General features: G+C 33.1%; 2 protein-coding genes and 1 long non-coding RNA gene across 3 annotated transcripts; all 3 read left to right on the plus strand.

Annotated features, from left to right (window-relative positions):
* The first annotated feature begins 150 nt into the window (after positions 1-150).
* Positions 151-3,742, plus strand: LOC134250676 (antistasin-like). The gene is made up of 4 exons (XM_062733036.1): positions 151-255; positions 1,421-1,579; positions 3,278-3,383; positions 3,640-3,742. Exons 1-4 carry the CDS (start codon positions 225-227, stop codon positions 3,644-3,646), a joined length of 303 nt encoding a protein of 100 aa, XP_062589020.1. The 5' UTR covers positions 151-224; the 3' UTR covers positions 3,647-3,742.
* Positions 3,743-5,820: 2,078 nt separating this feature from the next.
* Positions 5,821-8,130, plus strand: LOC134250651 (uncharacterized). The gene is made up of 3 exons (XR_009988555.1): positions 5,821-5,901; positions 7,298-7,425; positions 7,985-8,130. It is a non-coding gene; the product is annotated as an uncharacterized LOC134250651 (long non-coding RNA).
* A 3,309-nt stretch (positions 8,131-11,439) lies between these two features.
* Positions 11,440-17,493, plus strand: LOC134250682 (cell division control protein 42 homolog). Its single transcript, XM_062733046.1, has 4 exons — positions 11,440-11,740; positions 13,833-13,891; positions 13,988-14,179; positions 17,207-17,493. Exons 1-4 carry the CDS (start codon positions 11,575-11,577, stop codon positions 17,414-17,416), a joined length of 627 nt encoding a protein of 208 aa, XP_062589030.1. The 5' UTR covers positions 11,440-11,574; the 3' UTR covers positions 17,417-17,493.
* Positions 17,494-17,994: the final 501 nt, after the last annotated feature.

Here is a 17,994-nt window from a genome sequence, read left to right on the forward strand (position 1 = left end):
GATCCCAAAAGATTAAATTGCGTTTCAAAGATTTGCATTTCAAAGATTTGTATTTATCAATATGAATTTGTGTTTGCTTTTAATTTCATAATCTCAAAACCCATCTGCCCGCGAACGCTAAACACAGAAAAACTCGGAATGGCCTTGTCTTATAAAACCTTGGCTTATCAGTTGTAACAGCTGTGTGAGCATATTACAGCAGGATTTACTTATAGACAGTAAACATGAAGTTAATCATTCCATTTATATTCTCAGGTTTGTAATTTGTACAATTTAAGCATCAATGATTGTCTAAACCAACGTCATAGCTTTAAAAATATGTGCTAACAAGGTGATAAAAATTTCATACTACATAATATTTGCACAAGAATTTTTGGATTTAATTACTGTGTGAGAGAATGGAATGTGGTGCCAATAGACGCCTTGACCCTCACATTCTAAAAGTATTCCATTTACGTACAGAAGGGAGAAAATGAAACAAACAAGCTAATTCAGAGAATTGTGTCCCCCGCAAAAGGAAGAAAGAAGGGAATGTGCTGACTTGGGGTAGGGGGGTTCGAGGGGAGGGGGTCATTTAAAGAAGGATGGAAAGGACCATAGGGAGAACTGGAATAAAATTAATTGCAAACAAACTCAAAAGTTTCCTCAGATACATGTATCGCCCGGAATTGATAGTTTTACACGCACACAAAATGTATGAATTTACGACCTTGATCTTTTGACCTCAAAATAAATAGGGGTCTTCCTTAGGTCATAGGGAGTTGTGGTATAAAATGTCATTGCAAAAGCTCAAGTGCTTCTTGAGATATCGCACGGAAATAAAAGTGTAAATTAAATCAGACAGAATATTTGAATTAATGACCTTGACCTTTGACATTAAAATGATTAGGGGTTTTCCTTAGGCCGTAGGGAGTTGTGTAAAATTTCATTGCAAAAGCTCAAAGGCTTCTCGAGATATGGCTTGGAAACGAAAGCGTTACAGACAGACCGAAAATAATAGCCTCTACTTTCAGCTGGGGACAATAGAATATTGTTACACACGACTTTGCACTCGTTAGAAAAATGTCCTGTCATCTAAACCCCCTTTTAAATTTCAGCACCATCTGGGTCTTTTTGTCCTCCGCTGAAAGGGGGGGGGGGGTTAATTTCGGTTTGTCCGCCCGTTAGTCTGTCTAAGAACATACAGTCAGATTTTTTTTATCCATATTGGCATTTCTTATTCACTACGGTACATAATTTAATAATTCTGGAAATATATATATTTTTTTCTTTCAGCGGGGGGGGGGGGGGGAGGAAGGGTAGTTCTCTGAATTAACTTGTTATTACATTGTGTACTCCATATCTACCCTTTTAATGTACATGTACATTCTGATTCCTAGAATTCTTCGTTATTTTTAATCCTCCTCCATTTGACAATCAGTTTTTACAGTATGTACTATTATGGCGGCCCCCCAGACCAGAGGGATGTGCCTCAGTCTGTGCGGCAAGTACGGCGTGGACTGTCCCGCGGGGTACGAGTGTCGCAGCAATGGATGCGGTCACGAATGTTATAGACCGGCTAACTATGTCGTTCCCGAAGGTAATCATGAAGTCTGTTCTTTTTTTTTATTTGATTCCTCGGCCTTTGAATATTTTGGCACCTTGCTTTAGACAAAATGAACACAGTCACTGGTTTCATAATTTTCCGCAAACTTTCAAAAAATGAACATATAGATGAAAAATGGCTCACTAAGGAATCTGGGTTTAAACTTATTTGGATAAACAATTTTTACAATATTCATAACAATTTTTTGCTTTCTTAAGTTCTTACACAATATAAATTTTATATTTTCAATTACCCCCCCCCCCCCCCAATAGCCCCCATCCCCTCTCTCGTTCAACCTCTACCTGTACATTGATCCTTAGAAATACGTATGATTAAAAATCGAAACACCTTAGCATTTATGTCGGATTTTTGTGTTGCGAATACTAGTACATTTTTGTATCGCTATATCATTCAAATTAAATATTCATTTTTTGTAATCTCATGAATATTTCCTAGTATAAAATTTTTTTATTGAGAAATATTTATTGATGAGGAGATACAGACTTCGACAATCCAATAAAACTCGATCATTGCCATATGACATTAATAAGTTCATCTTTTTAATTTTTTTTTTTTTTTTTTTTTTTTTTTTTTGTTTTTGTTTTGTTTTGCTTACTTATATATTTTCATTTTTCTTAGCTTCTCTCTGCTATAAAATTTTTCCCTTGTACATGTACTTAGGACCATTTTCAGGTTAGTTTGGACTTTCAGTATGGCGTGGCATTCTCGGCGCTACGTAATTAACGTCAGTGAAATGGCAAATAGATTCTCATTGGTTAAGAAATTAATAACAAAAGGAATTTAACTTTAAATTGTTGTTGACAACGATGTGTAAATTTCAGAAGCTAATTACGTAACGTCGAGAATAACGTGCGCCTTACTGAAAGTCCAAACTAATCTGGTAATGGTCCTATGATTTTCCAAAAGAAATCCGATTTATTATATTTATTAAAATACACATATTTTTTCACCATATCCTGCAAACTATGACAAGAATGACCTTTATTAACTTGAATTTTTTTTAAAAAGGGATAAAAGCCCTTTATACCAATGAGAGTTATCTATCTTATCAGAGTATCAATGAACCTTAATTTGTTCCTTATATTAATTTTGCATTGCCATAGGACATGGTACGAAATGAATATCGTTACAGTAACGGTTAAATCATTTTGCACCCTTGAAGCTTCCAAACATTTTGCGTTCTTACTTAGAATTCACATCGTCAGGGGTGGTCCTGAGTACACTATAGCCATTGGACCCTGACAAATCCCATTCGATATATTACGGGCTTGCTTCTCTCATTGTAAATCTCCTATCAAATCAGGGCTTTCCCGACTTTACATAAAACGTTTACAGAAAGTTAGGAGTTGATACCTCAATGCAAGTACGACAGGTTGTTAATTGTCACTAAAAGGTTTGAGTTTGGTCGAGAGGTGAAAAAATATCAACATTTTTTTCTGAGAGATTACACTGCAGTCACCCCGTTAAACACCGAATGAAATTTGTCAGGGGTCTAACGGCCACAAATGAACGCAGAGGGCGTGACGTTGTGAGGATAATAGATTACCGGGGTAGAAAGAAACGCAAGATATTTATACCGACGCAAAATGAGGATGTTTTAATATAAATCTATATCATAAACATTATTTGAATCATATGAACGAGACTTTCTTGATTGTCTTTTGCTCTTAGGTTGTGCTCCACTTCATTGTGATCAACACTGCCCACTAGGATACCAGGTGGATGATTCAGGATGCGATGTCTGCGCATGCGATTATTCCGCTCTCTCGCACACCTTGTAATTAAAATTCAAATGATGCCATAAAACACATGAATTAATAATCATATATCTTCGAAAAATGATTATTTTTCTACACCTGAATTGTTAAATTGATAATTTTAGATAAAGTTTTTGTTGTGTAATTTTAATATGTCTGGGTAGAAATTAATTATTAATTGAAATACTACACGTACCATGCCCTATAACAGTTGAAAATATTTGATTTGCATATTTTTACGATTTTTGATTTACATACTTTTTTTTAAATTTTCAGTATTTAGCAGGCCATTTTTCTTCGAGCTCCTAAATCATTCATGAGAAAGATAATAAGTCATCGATGTTTGTAGATGATCCAAATAAATTTGATGGTCGAACAAGGATGTTATTTACGGTATCAGTGATAGCTTCAATTTTTCTTCACGCGAACTATGAATAATTAAAGTCGGTGTTCGCTTTAATTATTTCTCTGTAGTCTTATGTAATCCGTTGATTCTTGATTTGCGTGACAATGATTTCCAGAAACGATGATCGTAAAATTTAGTGCTCATGATACAATTCTCTATATCAAGTGTATTTGCTTGGAAAATAAAACCATGAAAGCCTTTCTCTGCAAATTTCTAGTCGCTTACAAGAAAACATCAATTTTGAAAGTAGAGAAAACGTTCAAGAAGCATGACACTTGCAGGAAAGAATTAACAGACAGTTGAGACTGAAATAAATATAATAAATATTGCTATACCAAAAAAAAAATGGTATGATGTTTCTCCATTAAATAATTGCTGTCGTTCACAATAATTATTTCCCAATGTATTAGTAAGTGGTCATCCCCCCCCCCCTTTCCAATCATCTTGACCTACCGCGTCCAAATTCTTAAAAACTGATTTGTATGTGCAAGTTTACTGTTAATCAAAATCTGCAACGAAAGGCTAGAATGGTTTTTTTTCCCGTGTAAATAGATCTAATGTAGAAAAAAAACTATCGGGAACGATAAAGTTTCTCTGCAGACTGTGGAGGACACGCGAACCAAAAATCAACAGATTTCATAAGACTACAGAATAAGGTGAACTCTAGCTACAATGTATGATTCTAAGTTTAAAAAAAAAGTCAAACGTACATCCCCTGAGTTTTTGGATGTCGATTCCCAAAAAATTACAATTTTTGCGGTCTGTCGCAGCAGATCTAAAATGTTTACCTTTCCAGTTTGCCCCAGAGGATCAGAATTTCAGAGTTTAATTAAAACTCCAAGAAAAATTAGGAGAGCTGAAAACTAATTAAGAACAATCCCAACAGCAATCCATGACACAAAGTCAACCATACTGATCATGGCGGGGGTACGTAAGACGTTCTGTAAATCCCCTTAGTGCGTAGACCTTTGGCAGTGATGCAACACGCGTATAAAATGTTTCAATGAAACTCTCTTTTTTTATTACGAAGACTAAAAAAGAAAAGCTATGTCAGCATTATCTTCCTCTTTTTCAAAACGCATAGATACCTTTGTTAATTTTTACCTTGATCAATTTTCTCATTACTTTAAGGTCAGACGAGACGTTCCTCAAAATCTGTTTTGTATATCTTCGTAGTGTATGAAAAATATTCAAAATTTTAATAATATTCTGATTTCTAAACCAGTTTCTAAACGTTTTTAAAAAATCCAAACACTTAAACATTTGAAATTGGAAAATTATTTTTCTTCCCCAAAGGATTATATAAGAAAAACTACCCCTGGTATCTTGTAGAAATGCCTGGTAAGGTACCTCGATTTTTTGTGAGTAAACATGTTTAAGTAGCAATACTTCAATGACAAAATCCTAGAAAAAATTATCTATTATTAAGGAACGTCTCGTCTGTCCTTAATATCAATTCTCTGTAATTATCAAAATTGGTTGGCCACGCATAGAAAAACATTTTGATTTTTTTATAATAATTTTAAACAGCTATGACATTAATTGTAAAATCTAAAGTGGGTTTATGAAATAGACCCTTGGTTGCCATAGAAACGGGGTGCAAAATTCTCAATTTCGTTAATTTTGAAAAACGTGTACTTATCAAGAAAAACTGTGTCCAGAAATGAAAAGGGATAACTTAATATGTTTTCATTATTTAAATTTAATACTACAGATTAAAGTAATTATATCTGTAGTTTTAATTTAATCTCTCAATAGTAAATGGCCATTTTACATATTATAACATATCAGATATGTGATTGGTTTAATGGAGTTTTTGGAGGCTTAAAACAAAAAAGGCACACTGATTACAAATTTAGTAATAATTAATTATGAAAGGCTGATATTTGATTATATCAAAATATGTAAAATATTGGTGGGAGACTCAAAGATGTAAAAGGAATTCAAAGGTAAAGATTACTTTTTTCTACATTTTTAAGCATTTTTTGCTTCCTAATTACTTCCCTTGAACTACTCTCTAACGTTTGGAGTTAGTAAACAGCAATGAACATTTTCTGGCGAAAGATCTCATCAAAGTTTTACAGTCTGGAAGAAGAAAAGAAGCTAGACATCCTAAACAATGAAGACAGAAGGTAAATCTATGTATATACTGAGCATTACAAAAATATCAAGATTAACAAATGCATATTTTCTTAATTTTATTTGCCTTACAATACACAGTTGTTATACCACGGTAGTGGTCAGTGGTCCTTATCAAATCAAGCGAACTATGCCTTTTGACAGTTTGACGTTCTGACCAATGAATTAATTATTTTTATTAATAAAAATGAATTTGAAGCATATAAACATCACTTGCTGATACAGCTGACCCCCCCCCCCCCGAAATATCAATGTCTATATAGAGATTGTATAAAATCTGTGCCATTCAGTAGGTTTACTTTTTATGATGTGCTGAGAGAGACTTTTAAGTGAACATTATTTATCTTTATAATATAAATTTCCACTTCTGTCAGTTTTCATTCATTGTTTATCCTATTATTTCAATTCTTTATTGGCATTAGGCACATATTTTACAGAATTGTGTTGTTAAAATATTTAACTAGAGCAAGTTTGTTTGTATAAAAAAAAGTGCATCAAACGTTTATAATGTGTGAGCACAAGCATAAAGTAGCTAAGTTTTTTTAAATAGTATTCTGCATATCAGCAAAATATGGTCATGTGATGTTCATAAGCAGAAAATAGGAAAACAGCATGTTTGTTTTGATGTCGTTGTTTTATTTCTATCTTTTAAACTTTAAATTTATTATATATAATCCAAAACTGTACAACATGTATTGACAAAATAGATCTAGGTTAAGAATGCACTGGAAGTTATTTTTGTTTATATAGACTCTTTCATTCGTCTGTGAAGTACCGGTACTGTATAATCTATAGTTCAATTTTGTGTGAATAATAATAATCTTTTCAAATAGCAAACATTAAAAATATATATGTACACTTGTACATATGTATTAGTGTTAAAACAAAATTTAACTAGAGGTACTGTGAGCAATGAGCTCACTAAATGATACCCCCTGCCTCCCATATGGTTATAACTGATGACAAATCCATGTTTTACTGTGGCCGGGAAACCCAAAATATGTGTTGAATCAAAAAGTAAATTAGGAGGTGCACAATGGCAATATGTAATAAAGATTCTGTGAAAGGTTCATTAAATTTCACTCATTGCAGTGGTATAAGAAGAGTTGCGGATAATAAGAGATGGGTACCCTAAAGCGTAACAGACAGACGGACGTACAGACAGATGGACGTACAGCTAGACAGACATACCGATTACAGTATACCCTACCACTTTTCAAGCGGAGGGTATAATAAACCTATATACATGTACATGTAGAATATTCACCTCTGATTTATAATGATATTTGTTTAATACACACTGACCATGTTTTATAATATTCTAAACAAATTATTTGATACTCAGGCAAATATTCACTACTGATAATAATCATCATTTTTTCACTAAAGGATTTACCATATAAGATGAATAAAGAAAAAGTAAGACCAGTAAGCCAAAACAGGACCAAATAGGCCATGACTGAAGTTCAAGTGCATTCTGCAAGAAAGTGGACAGCCTAGATTTTGTTCTTTTCAAGGTAACCATTCTTAAAATATGAAAGTAAATTAAGGACAGACGATACAAACAAAAAATGGATGCCTGGATTGGTATATATTTTTTGGCATAGTTTAATTGCAAATTAATGATGCTATTAATAAATTTCTAGAATATTAAGAAATTGTAAACCTTCTGTGATGTTCAAAAGTCTGCCCTCTTGAAACTATCCTTATTATTCTATACAGATATTTTTCACTTCAAATTCCATTTTTATGCAAATATGAATTAAAAATTAAAAAGTACTTGAAGAAAGTTATTAATTTTACTGATTTAAACATGACCCCAGTTGTTATTTTCAAATTCTTTGACAAAAGTTTGTTTGTATCATCTGTCCTTAAATTGTTAAAAAATATTTCAGTTTTATTTCTAAATTTAAACCTTGCTTATTTCTTTTTTTTTCAAACAAATTTTAATACCTGTCCAGTAACAGAAGAATTATACTAGAATAAAGAAAACAACTTTCTAAAGGATTACATACACATTTTATTAGCTTGAAATCAGTGTATATTGGAAAGTGCAGGAATTATTTACCATTGCAGGTTGAGAAGAGATGCCATATTTTAGGTTTGAAACCAGGCAAGTGAAAGCTGCATTCCAACCTACTTCAACATACTTGTACCCACTGTCTTCAAGATATCAGTGTTTGAGATGTCCAAGTTGAAATATAATAGGAACATGTTTATCATATTATGTGATGGCATCCTCACACACACACACACACAAAAAAACTCAACTCACATAACACACACACACACACACACAACACACACACACAGAAACACACATCTAATGATATGTAGTGTAGTTGAGAATACATGTACTCTAAATGTTGCATATATAAAAAATAAAAAAACAGTTCTCTTGTTTTCAGAATTTATATTTACACACCACACGTTAAAATGATACTTGTGGGGGACAGTGTCTCATGGGAGGGGGGGGGGCATTGTTTCAACTGACTTTAGAGAATACAAAAGATCCATTGCAAACCTAATTATTAATTATATGCCAAACACTATGTTTAAAGTTTTCCATTGTTGGATATTTATGTTTAAATCCAAGATAACTTACCCAAGAAGATGTGATTTTTTTTAAACCAATGTAATTTTTCTCAAGTTTAAAGGTGTTTCATAAGTTTTAAAAGAAAAAATCAGAAGGGGGGGGGGGTAAATTTTTGACTTCATTCAAAGTATCTGTGGTTTGCAGTTGCCCATGAATTTAATAAATAATTATACAAAGTAACAAGTTGAAATGAGTAAAATATTATGAATGTCCTGCTTGTTTTAGTTTCATTTCAGAATTTTTCAAGTTTGACCAAATCTTGAAAAAGTGAAAGCCACAAGGTTTTGCAATTATTTGACATAGCATTACAAAATGCATTATATTTTTGCAACATCATAAAGATGCAAATTTAAGATGCCAAAAAATTTAGTTCACATTCACATTTAACTCATTACACAGGTTTTATAAAAGAGTAAATAAGTGTAGTTTTGGGAATATTGTTACGTTAAACGCAGCCATTTTGGTTAAAAATCTGGTATTCCTGTCTCCATGGTAACAAATCTTGCATTCTTGTTTCCATAGTAATAGAGAATGGATAGGGGAAATTTTATTTCATATTAGTTTCAGTCTAAGGGGATAGTTTCAGGAAACTTGAAACATGCCCTGGTTAGTCTACATGTACTTCAAAATTGTCAATTTTACGGAAAGGGGGGGGGGGCATTTTGTGCAGGTGTTCACAGTTCTCCTATCTAAGAACATATTTACATGTATTAATGCTCTTGGAAATGGGATGTGAATATTTTTACATGACACTTCTCCTAGATATGGACTAATTTTACTGTTAATGACATCAAAACAGGTAGAAAGGAACATTTCTTTTCTATATGAACTTAATGAAATGTGCATATGTTCCTTGAAATACTGAAATTATGCAGATTTTGGGTAATTTTTCATCAGCTTTTAAAAAAAAATGTTTAAGTGTCCCATAAATATTTTAATGTGTTTAAACTAACTTATGTTTCATCTATACAATGCACTGTTTCCTGAATTTCAAATCAGTGTGCAAAGTATTAAAAAATCACTTTGAAGAAGGGTCTAAAATGGTAATTTTCTCAATTTGGCAAAATGCCAAAATCCCCAAAGCTAAGCGTTGTTAAGCCATTATGTAGAATTACAGTTTTTAAAAAATTATGTTGTTATACTAGAGAGGAATAATGGTAGTTTTGAAACAAAAGTAGATTTTCCCATTCTCTTGTTTCCTTTAAGCTCATTTTTATTCAGTAAAACCTACAAAATCACGTTTTTTGGTCAAATTTTGGGGAGAATTTACAGGGGAAACAATAGGTGCCGTTACCATGGCAACGAGACATTTTTTGAAATAAAAAAATATAAAACCATGAATGATGTGACAATGTGAGTACACACAAAAAGTTTCATAGAAATTGAAAATGTAGCGTGGCCAAGCATTATTGATATTGTTTGATAATTACAGAGAATTGATATTAAGAAGTAAGAGGCAGTTCTGTGAGCAATTTTTTTTCTCATCATCTAGTTTTCAATACCCGAGGATTGGATAACATTTCTTTGACTATTATTAATTAATGGAAAAAAAAAACATCGAAACGGAACAAATTGCAACGACGCCAAAATTACCAAAAATACCAAAATTAATTCTAGAAATATATGCAACTGTCAAGAAAAATGTCTAGAAAGTAGAAACCCAAGTAGGATAGACTGACCCGCAGGCAGAGGGGTGAACAACAGATGGATACCCCAGTATGAAACCTCGCTCCTCCATGGCACCTGCTCCCACCTCTCAGTGATGTTTTGGAGATCCGTGCTTGCTGTGCTCCAATCTCGTATTGTTTTACAGACTTTTGATCTTGAATACTGTTCCTTATCTCCATATGTTTCACCTACAGTAGCAATTGGTTCGATTCCCAACAAGCACAAGGGCACCGCAAAACGGAATATCCCTTCGCACCGAGCATATCTATAAATCAAGACAGTAATTGACATCGATCCCGATGCAAATTTTGTCACTTCCGTTTTGCACAAGGACAAACGAACACACACACACACACACACACACACACACACACGAGCGTTACTACCCCCGGTATATTGCCTCCAACTCCGTTATGAAGGGATAAAAATGCGGGAAACGACCATAAATCATTAAGAATAAAAGAAATCAGGATGTGTTTTTGAAACACTATGCCCCCGATGGTAGCACAATTCTGGATTAGACATAGACTGAGATGGTATACACTTACCCTTGACAGCGCAGTAGTTTTTGGCTAGATTAAAGTTGACAACAGCAGGCACGTAGCAAAAGGGGGGGCTGCCCCCCCCTTCCACTTTTTTTGCCAACAATACTTTTACTATTGAAAATTTTCATTTAAAGGCTGGTTGGCCCCCCACTTTATACTTAAGTAAAGTAATATGAAGGAAATATAGTAATTGTAAGCTTAAAAAAATGGATGTTGAAAGGAATTGGTAGTGAAAAAAGTTTGCCTTCGACTTTGGGCAATTTTTCTTTTTTGTTTTTTTGTTTTTTGCTTGTCAACTTTTTCAGGTAAGTAAAAAAAAATTCTGTGGCTGGCGCCCCCACTTTCAAAATCAATGCTACGTGCCTGAACAGACATACAAACAAACAGACAGACAGGACAAAAACAATATACCTCGGGATCTTACCCAGGGGGCATAAAAATGTCCTTTATTTGATGTTTATGGCCTGTGAATGAGCTTTGAAGTTTCGAAGATTTAAACTGCAACAAAAAGGGAACGTACAGCGCGTTCCTCTAGCTGTTCCTCCTCTTAATTCATCATTAGAAATGGAACATTTATCTATGTGATTTTTTCATTCATAAAATCACAAACTTTCATATGATAATGCCCATATTAGACCCCTCCTCGTCCGGTATCTAGTATACGTCGTGTAGATTTTATAATGTATCTATTATTTTCCTGGTTTTAAGTACGCTCACGTTATACAAACAGGATACAAGGATTCTCGTACTTCCTGATGGCAAACTGATCGCCATAATGAAACAAAAAAATGGACCTAATATGTCAACAAAAGTAAGGTTGCAAGTATGAGGTGAAATCTTTGAAAGTGGAGGTTATCATGCATAGCAGAGGTTCCTCGGCTAAGTATCAAGTCTTGGAATCCTCTAGTCTGAAATGTTGCATTGTGGGTGATACAAAGTCGGGCAAGACAGCCCTCTCCTATCGTATGCAGGCTCAGGAATTCAGGGCCGACTACTCGGCCACTTCTTTCGATAATTATTCAGGTGAGCTCTTTAATTTTTTTAATTATTAGACGCAAAAATATGTTTTACATGAAAAAGAAAACAAATGTTTTTGACTTCATAGGTATTGACATGGCGAGAGGTTGGACTTTTATTTCCGTATTTCATTGTTGGACTCAGTGTACACAGTAAATAAAAAAAAAACCGGCATATTTTATCTTGAGGGAGGAAAAATTGTAAAGCATGTATACGTCGATTTATATAAAAACATAATTAGTAATTGCAGCTTTTTTCTAGGAAAGATGGTTTTCTGTGAATGCCAAAGACAAACGATCATCGGTGATTGACATCAATCAAAGCCCTATTCTCTCTCTGAAATATCGCCTTTCACCAATCCTCCCTTCCCCCGAGATTCTTAAAATCGATTAAGTGTCTTGTGTTTTGAAAGTATTTATATAAAGAGGAAGATTTTAAATTTCTTGGTACAAAAAAGTTTCTATGTTAGATGAAATAATTCTTTAACCTTGACGTATGCCCCTCCCCCTTTTGAACCTGAGGTACATGTATATATGTTACCCTCTCAGAGACACCGAAATAAAAGCAGTGTAGAAAGATGTTCTAAACAAATGATAAAATGCGACCATTGGAAACATCTGATATATTGGACATTTGAAAGCTTTTCTTTGAATGTGTTTGTTTCCATATGGTGGTGTTATTTTTAAATTGTCAAAGATTGTTTCTTTCATTATAAGCTATAGTACAGACCTGATGTTGGGAAACGTGTATTAGCAATGTTTTCAGTCTTTTTTTTTTTAAATGAAGTTCATGGTAAGTCAAGGGTTAAGTATGACATCATTTTACTATTCTTAGAATTTTTCTTAAAACGCAAACATAACTGAGTTGTACATAGCGGTTAAGATTTTCTCCACTTTCAAATAATACGTTTCTGAATTATATCAAGTATTATCAAGCATTATTATTCTTAAGGCATATCCTGTTTTCGACTAATTGATTCACTATTCATAAAGATTTTTTTAAATTCCATTTTTATTGCATATAGTGCACACAGGCATATATATCAATACTATCAATACATGTAACAATACATTCAGATGAGTTTTAGTTAATAGAATTCTCCTTTATTTTGAAAGAAGAATATGTAGTGTACAAATTTTGATGACGTTTCTTATCAAAATTTTGTACAATTTATCATGTATAATTTTTGCACAAGCATTATAACTTTTTTTCGTTTTCAAGAACAACTAATTAAGCTGAGAATATTTTGATAAACTTAAAATCATGGTAAAACTAAAACTGAAAGTATTCCAGGAAAATCGCCAATTTCACACTTCATTCTCTATGTAATTTGATCAATATACTCAAGCAGAAATTATTTTGTTTGAAAAAAAAATCCTAGCATTGTACTAGATCTAAGTGAAGCTCTTGAATTTCCAACTTCCTTAATATGCAGAGTTGAATGCTCTTTGATCCTGCGAATTGAAACTCATGTATACAAAGTGAACATTAATTTGATCGCCATAAAAACTTGGCGTAACTTGTTTGGAAAATTTAGTATTTTCTTTATTTTTTTTATAGATATTTTTGACGTTTTCATTAATCATGGCGGTCCCTCATAAATTCGTGCCCTGTCTAGTCTGCATTGAAGACACCATTTCTGCTATGGTGAATTTGCCATCTATTGTGGCAATATATCACTTAATATGGGTGTTTCTAAAGATTTCTAAAATCTTATACGTGATATTTCATCATTTTGAAATCCATTTTTATCAAACGGCAAGTCAGAAATATAAATTTATTACAGATGTGTAGGCAATATAGAAGGCCATTCAGGGAGTAGGTGTGAAGTTGATCTTTAACTCATTTTTTCATGTTTATTTATTTTGACAATATAATCATCGGCGTAATTTTCCTATCGCCCACTCAATGCCGAAATCCTCGACAGATTTCGAAGAAATGATCGTACTTTATCGTTCTTTAAACACGATTTGAAATGAATTTCCAAACAGCAAAGGAATTGTGGTGTTAAATAAAAAAAATCTGACAAAATATTGTTCTATGCATGGTATTGTAAAAAAAAAAACAGTTGATGTATATTCTTATCCATATTTTTCAGTCACATCATTGGTTGATGGTACGCCATATCATCTAAGTTTATTTGACACTGCTGGAAATGTAAGTCATTTTGATAAAGTCAAACTATTCTTTATAACAAGATTCCATAGACCCCCCCCGTCTGTTAATTAATGCTCATTCTCTGATTTATTTTAGCACGATATGGTCCAGCTTCGATCTCTATCTTATGACAAATCAGACGTTGTGCTTGTTTGTTTCTCGTTGGCGGATCCACTCATGTTTGTGAATGTGGAGAAATTCTGGGTAAATGAGATCCGCTCCTTTCTTCCACATACCCCTTTTCTCCTTGTTGGTACTCACCTGGATTTAAGGGACCAACGATCTAGTGTAAGATTTCTGAATGATAAAATAGACATTAAGCATATAGCAACTTACAATATCACAATCACTTCCTAGTGTCTGAGGTACCGTTTTGGTATTTGCCACCATTAATTGACATCTCCTATTAAAATTGGTGATATCATCATTTTATATTCAATAGGCGATGTCACGTACCAAATCGAATAGGTGATATCACCTATTTATATCCAGTAGGCGATGTCACGTACCAAATCAAAAAGGTGATATCTATGGGGCGCCGATTTGGTATTGACTGCCAAAAAGTGATATCTATGGCACGCCAAATTCACAAAAATGAGATAATCATAGTTTCACAATCGATAAACTAGGTTTATCGGTTGTAAACTATAGTTTACAAACCGTAATCTATAGTTAACAACGTTAATCTATATTTCACATCTGTAAACCATAGTTAACGCGATAATCTATGTTTCACAACCGTAAACTATACTTAACACCGAAAACAATCATTTGCAATTGCAAAACATAGATTATCTGATAAATACAGTTTCACGATTTGTAAACTATAGTTTACAAACCGTTAACTATAGTTAATGATCTGATAAATATAGTTTCACAATTTGTGAAACTATGATTAACAACTCTTAACTATAGTTTACGATTGTAAACTATAGTTTACAAACGTGAATCTATGTTTATCAACAAAATCTATTGTTAACGCTTTATTACAGACAGATAAACTTAAATTAACATTCGTAAACTATAGTTAACAACCGTTAAATATAGTTTTACAGATGAAAACTATACTTAACGTTAACTATACTTAACGAATCGTTAACTATAGTTTATGGTTTGTAAACTATAGTTTACAGTCGATAAACCTGGTTTATCAATTGTGAAACTAGGTTTATCTCATTTTTGTGAATTTGGCGTGCCATAGATATCACCTATTCAGTTGATGATATCACTTATTCGAATAAGTGATATCACCTATTCAGATTTTGAATAGGTGATGTCACCTATTCGAATAGGTGATATCACCTATTCGAATAAGTGATATCACCTATTTGAATAGGTGATATCACCTATTTGATTTGATTTGAATTGATCACCTATTCGAAAAAGGTGATATCACTTATTCGAATAGGTAATATCACTAATTCGAATCGGTGATATCACCTAATTCCTTTCGAATAGGTGATATCATTTATTCGAATAGGTGATATCACCTATTCAATTTGAATAGGTGATATCATTTAATTTTAATCAATAGAAATTGTAGTTTGATTTGCACAAAATTAATTAATTTTACTTATCTATCATGTAAACTTTAAAAAAGTTAAACGCATGAAGACTAGGTAGTCCGAATTTTCTTGGTTCCAGTGGTACAAGTAATCTATATATTATTGGGAGCATTCATTATTTATTGTTGTAAGAAATTCAAATAGTTGATACCACCTATTCAAATTGGTGATATCACCAATTTAAATTGAATAGGTGATATCACTTATTCGAATAGGCGATATCACTATTCAGCACGAATAGGTGATATCACTTATTCGAATAAGTGATATGACCTTTTCGAATAGGTTATATCATCTACTGAAAATGATTAGGAGATATCACCAATTCGAATAGGTGATATCACCTATTCAAATAGGTGATATCACTTTTTGCCAGTAAATACTAAAACGGCGCCTCAAAGATATCACCTGCTTATATCCAATGGCTGATATCACCTAATGACGTCCAACAGGGAATGTCACCAGTTCGATAATTTGATATCATGTATATTCGAATAGGTGATATCACCTGTTTATTCCGAAGGAGTTTCATCACCAAAGTAATATGTAAAGTGATATCACTAGTCGGCGATTGATTCCAAAACAGAGCCTCATACTACGAGGGGTGATCAAAAAGTTCGCGAACTAATTGAATAACTTCCATAAAAGAAACAATATTTGGTTTCAATGTTGATTATATTTTAAATTAATCCTTTCCGTTTTTAATGCACATCAACCACTATTCTGCGCATGCTCGAATCACGTGATATTGGCGGTCACGTGACCCCCTCCGTAGCGCTCTGTCCTAAAAGTTGAAAGATTTTTCTGTGTTTTATATTACTTTCCATTTAAGTTAATTTTTATGACAAGAACAGTTCATTTGTCAGAAATGGTCAAATTTCGGCAACAGAATGGGTGGATAAGAATATCCTTTCCAAAAATAAGCATGGCGACCATTAAAACACAAATCTTCTGTCTCGAGAGATACCTTTATACAAGGTGGATAGAGAATGGGTTCCTCCTTTTTATCATATCTAATATGTTTAAAATCTAAAATAAAGGATATCTTAGGCATTTAATAATTATATTATTGTTCAAATATTCAACTATTTTTCAAAGTGTAAATTGGAGGTCTTTGATAGCAAATTGCTTAATTAAAAACACATGTCTTTTCAAACTTGCTTTCACTGGGCAAGATGACAAGTATCATTTTTAACCATCTGCCTTCCCTCACTAAAACCATCAATCCAATCATTAATTGAATTTATAGGAACTCATTTATCTTAATTAACCGTGTACAAATTATTATCTGATACTGCAGAGGGATTTCTAATTAAGATATACAAAAAATTGTACAGTCGTTTGTTGATCGTGTTCGACTGAGACAACCATTTTTCGTCACAAGTGACCTACATAGTAACGTCATTTTCACATTGTGACGTCACAAACAAGGAGAAAAACTTTATTCAGCATACGCTATTTATAGACATTGTGTGTGGCTATGTGTGTACCGAATTTCATTCTAATCTGAATTGTGGTTTTGTAGATATAGAGATAGTTCGCGAACTTTTTGATCACCCCTCGTATTGCAACATAGTAATCATCATTTCTTTTTTTAAAAAAAGTATCAACGTCACATTTCCCTCTTTATTATAGTAATTATTCTAACTAATAAGGATATAATGCATTTTTTATGGGAAGAAACTACATACGGTAGGTACACTATAATGCAGCACAATGAACTGTAGAGTTTTGATATATGTATTTTCAGACAGCAGGAGAAAATCTTGTTGTCTCAGACATTGTGATTCCCAGAACACGTGTTGCGGATATGGCGACTCGTCTAGGCACCGCGGGATACGTCGAGTGCTCCTCTAAAACTGGTGAGGGGATAGAAGAGTTAATCAAGGAACTAGTAGTGGCTGCCCACTTCCGGCCAAAAGAAAATACGTCAAATGACTGTTGCTGCTCTGTGATGTAAACTTTGATGTTAAATTATATGCATGTATATTTTTTCTATAAAAATTGTAAATAAACTGATAATTTATATGAATAGATTACCAGAAACTGGTTAACACTAATGTGATTTTTTTTGGTAATTATACTGTTTCATGATATTCGGAAGACAAACGGATACAAGCAAATTACTACCGAATATACTCATCAGTGAGGAAAGAAAAGAGGCTTTGATAGCATTTGATTACCGTTAATATGGTCGGCGGTCTTAGAATGTGTAGTAATGAGTCCATTTAGAAATTTGCGCCTAAATAAGGCGAGGTGATGAATGTTATAAAACATTTTGTCAAGATACTCACAACAGAGATGATTAGGAATGGATTTTTATTCCATTCTGTATAGAGGCTGAATTTGTAAAGATGTTTCAATGTGTCACCGTAAAAGGTCGCAAGCTTCACGCTTAACGATAGAATGCATGCGACTTGGTTAAAGTGTCAAAAGGGTGCTTAGTTCGAGTATATATTTCTAAATTAATTTCCCATGCAATAATCCCGAATGTTATCTCCAAAGCTTGTTAAATTTTAAAAATTAAATATAATCTTA

The sequence above is a fragment of the Saccostrea cucullata genome, unplaced genomic scaffold, assembly GCF_032062105.1.
Source record: "Saccostrea cucullata isolate Sc308-1 unplaced genomic scaffold, CSIRO_AGI_Scuc_v1 ctg10, whole genome shotgun sequence".
NCBI classification, from domain to species: Eukaryota; Metazoa; Mollusca; class Bivalvia; order Ostreida; family Ostreidae; genus Saccostrea; species Saccostrea cuccullata.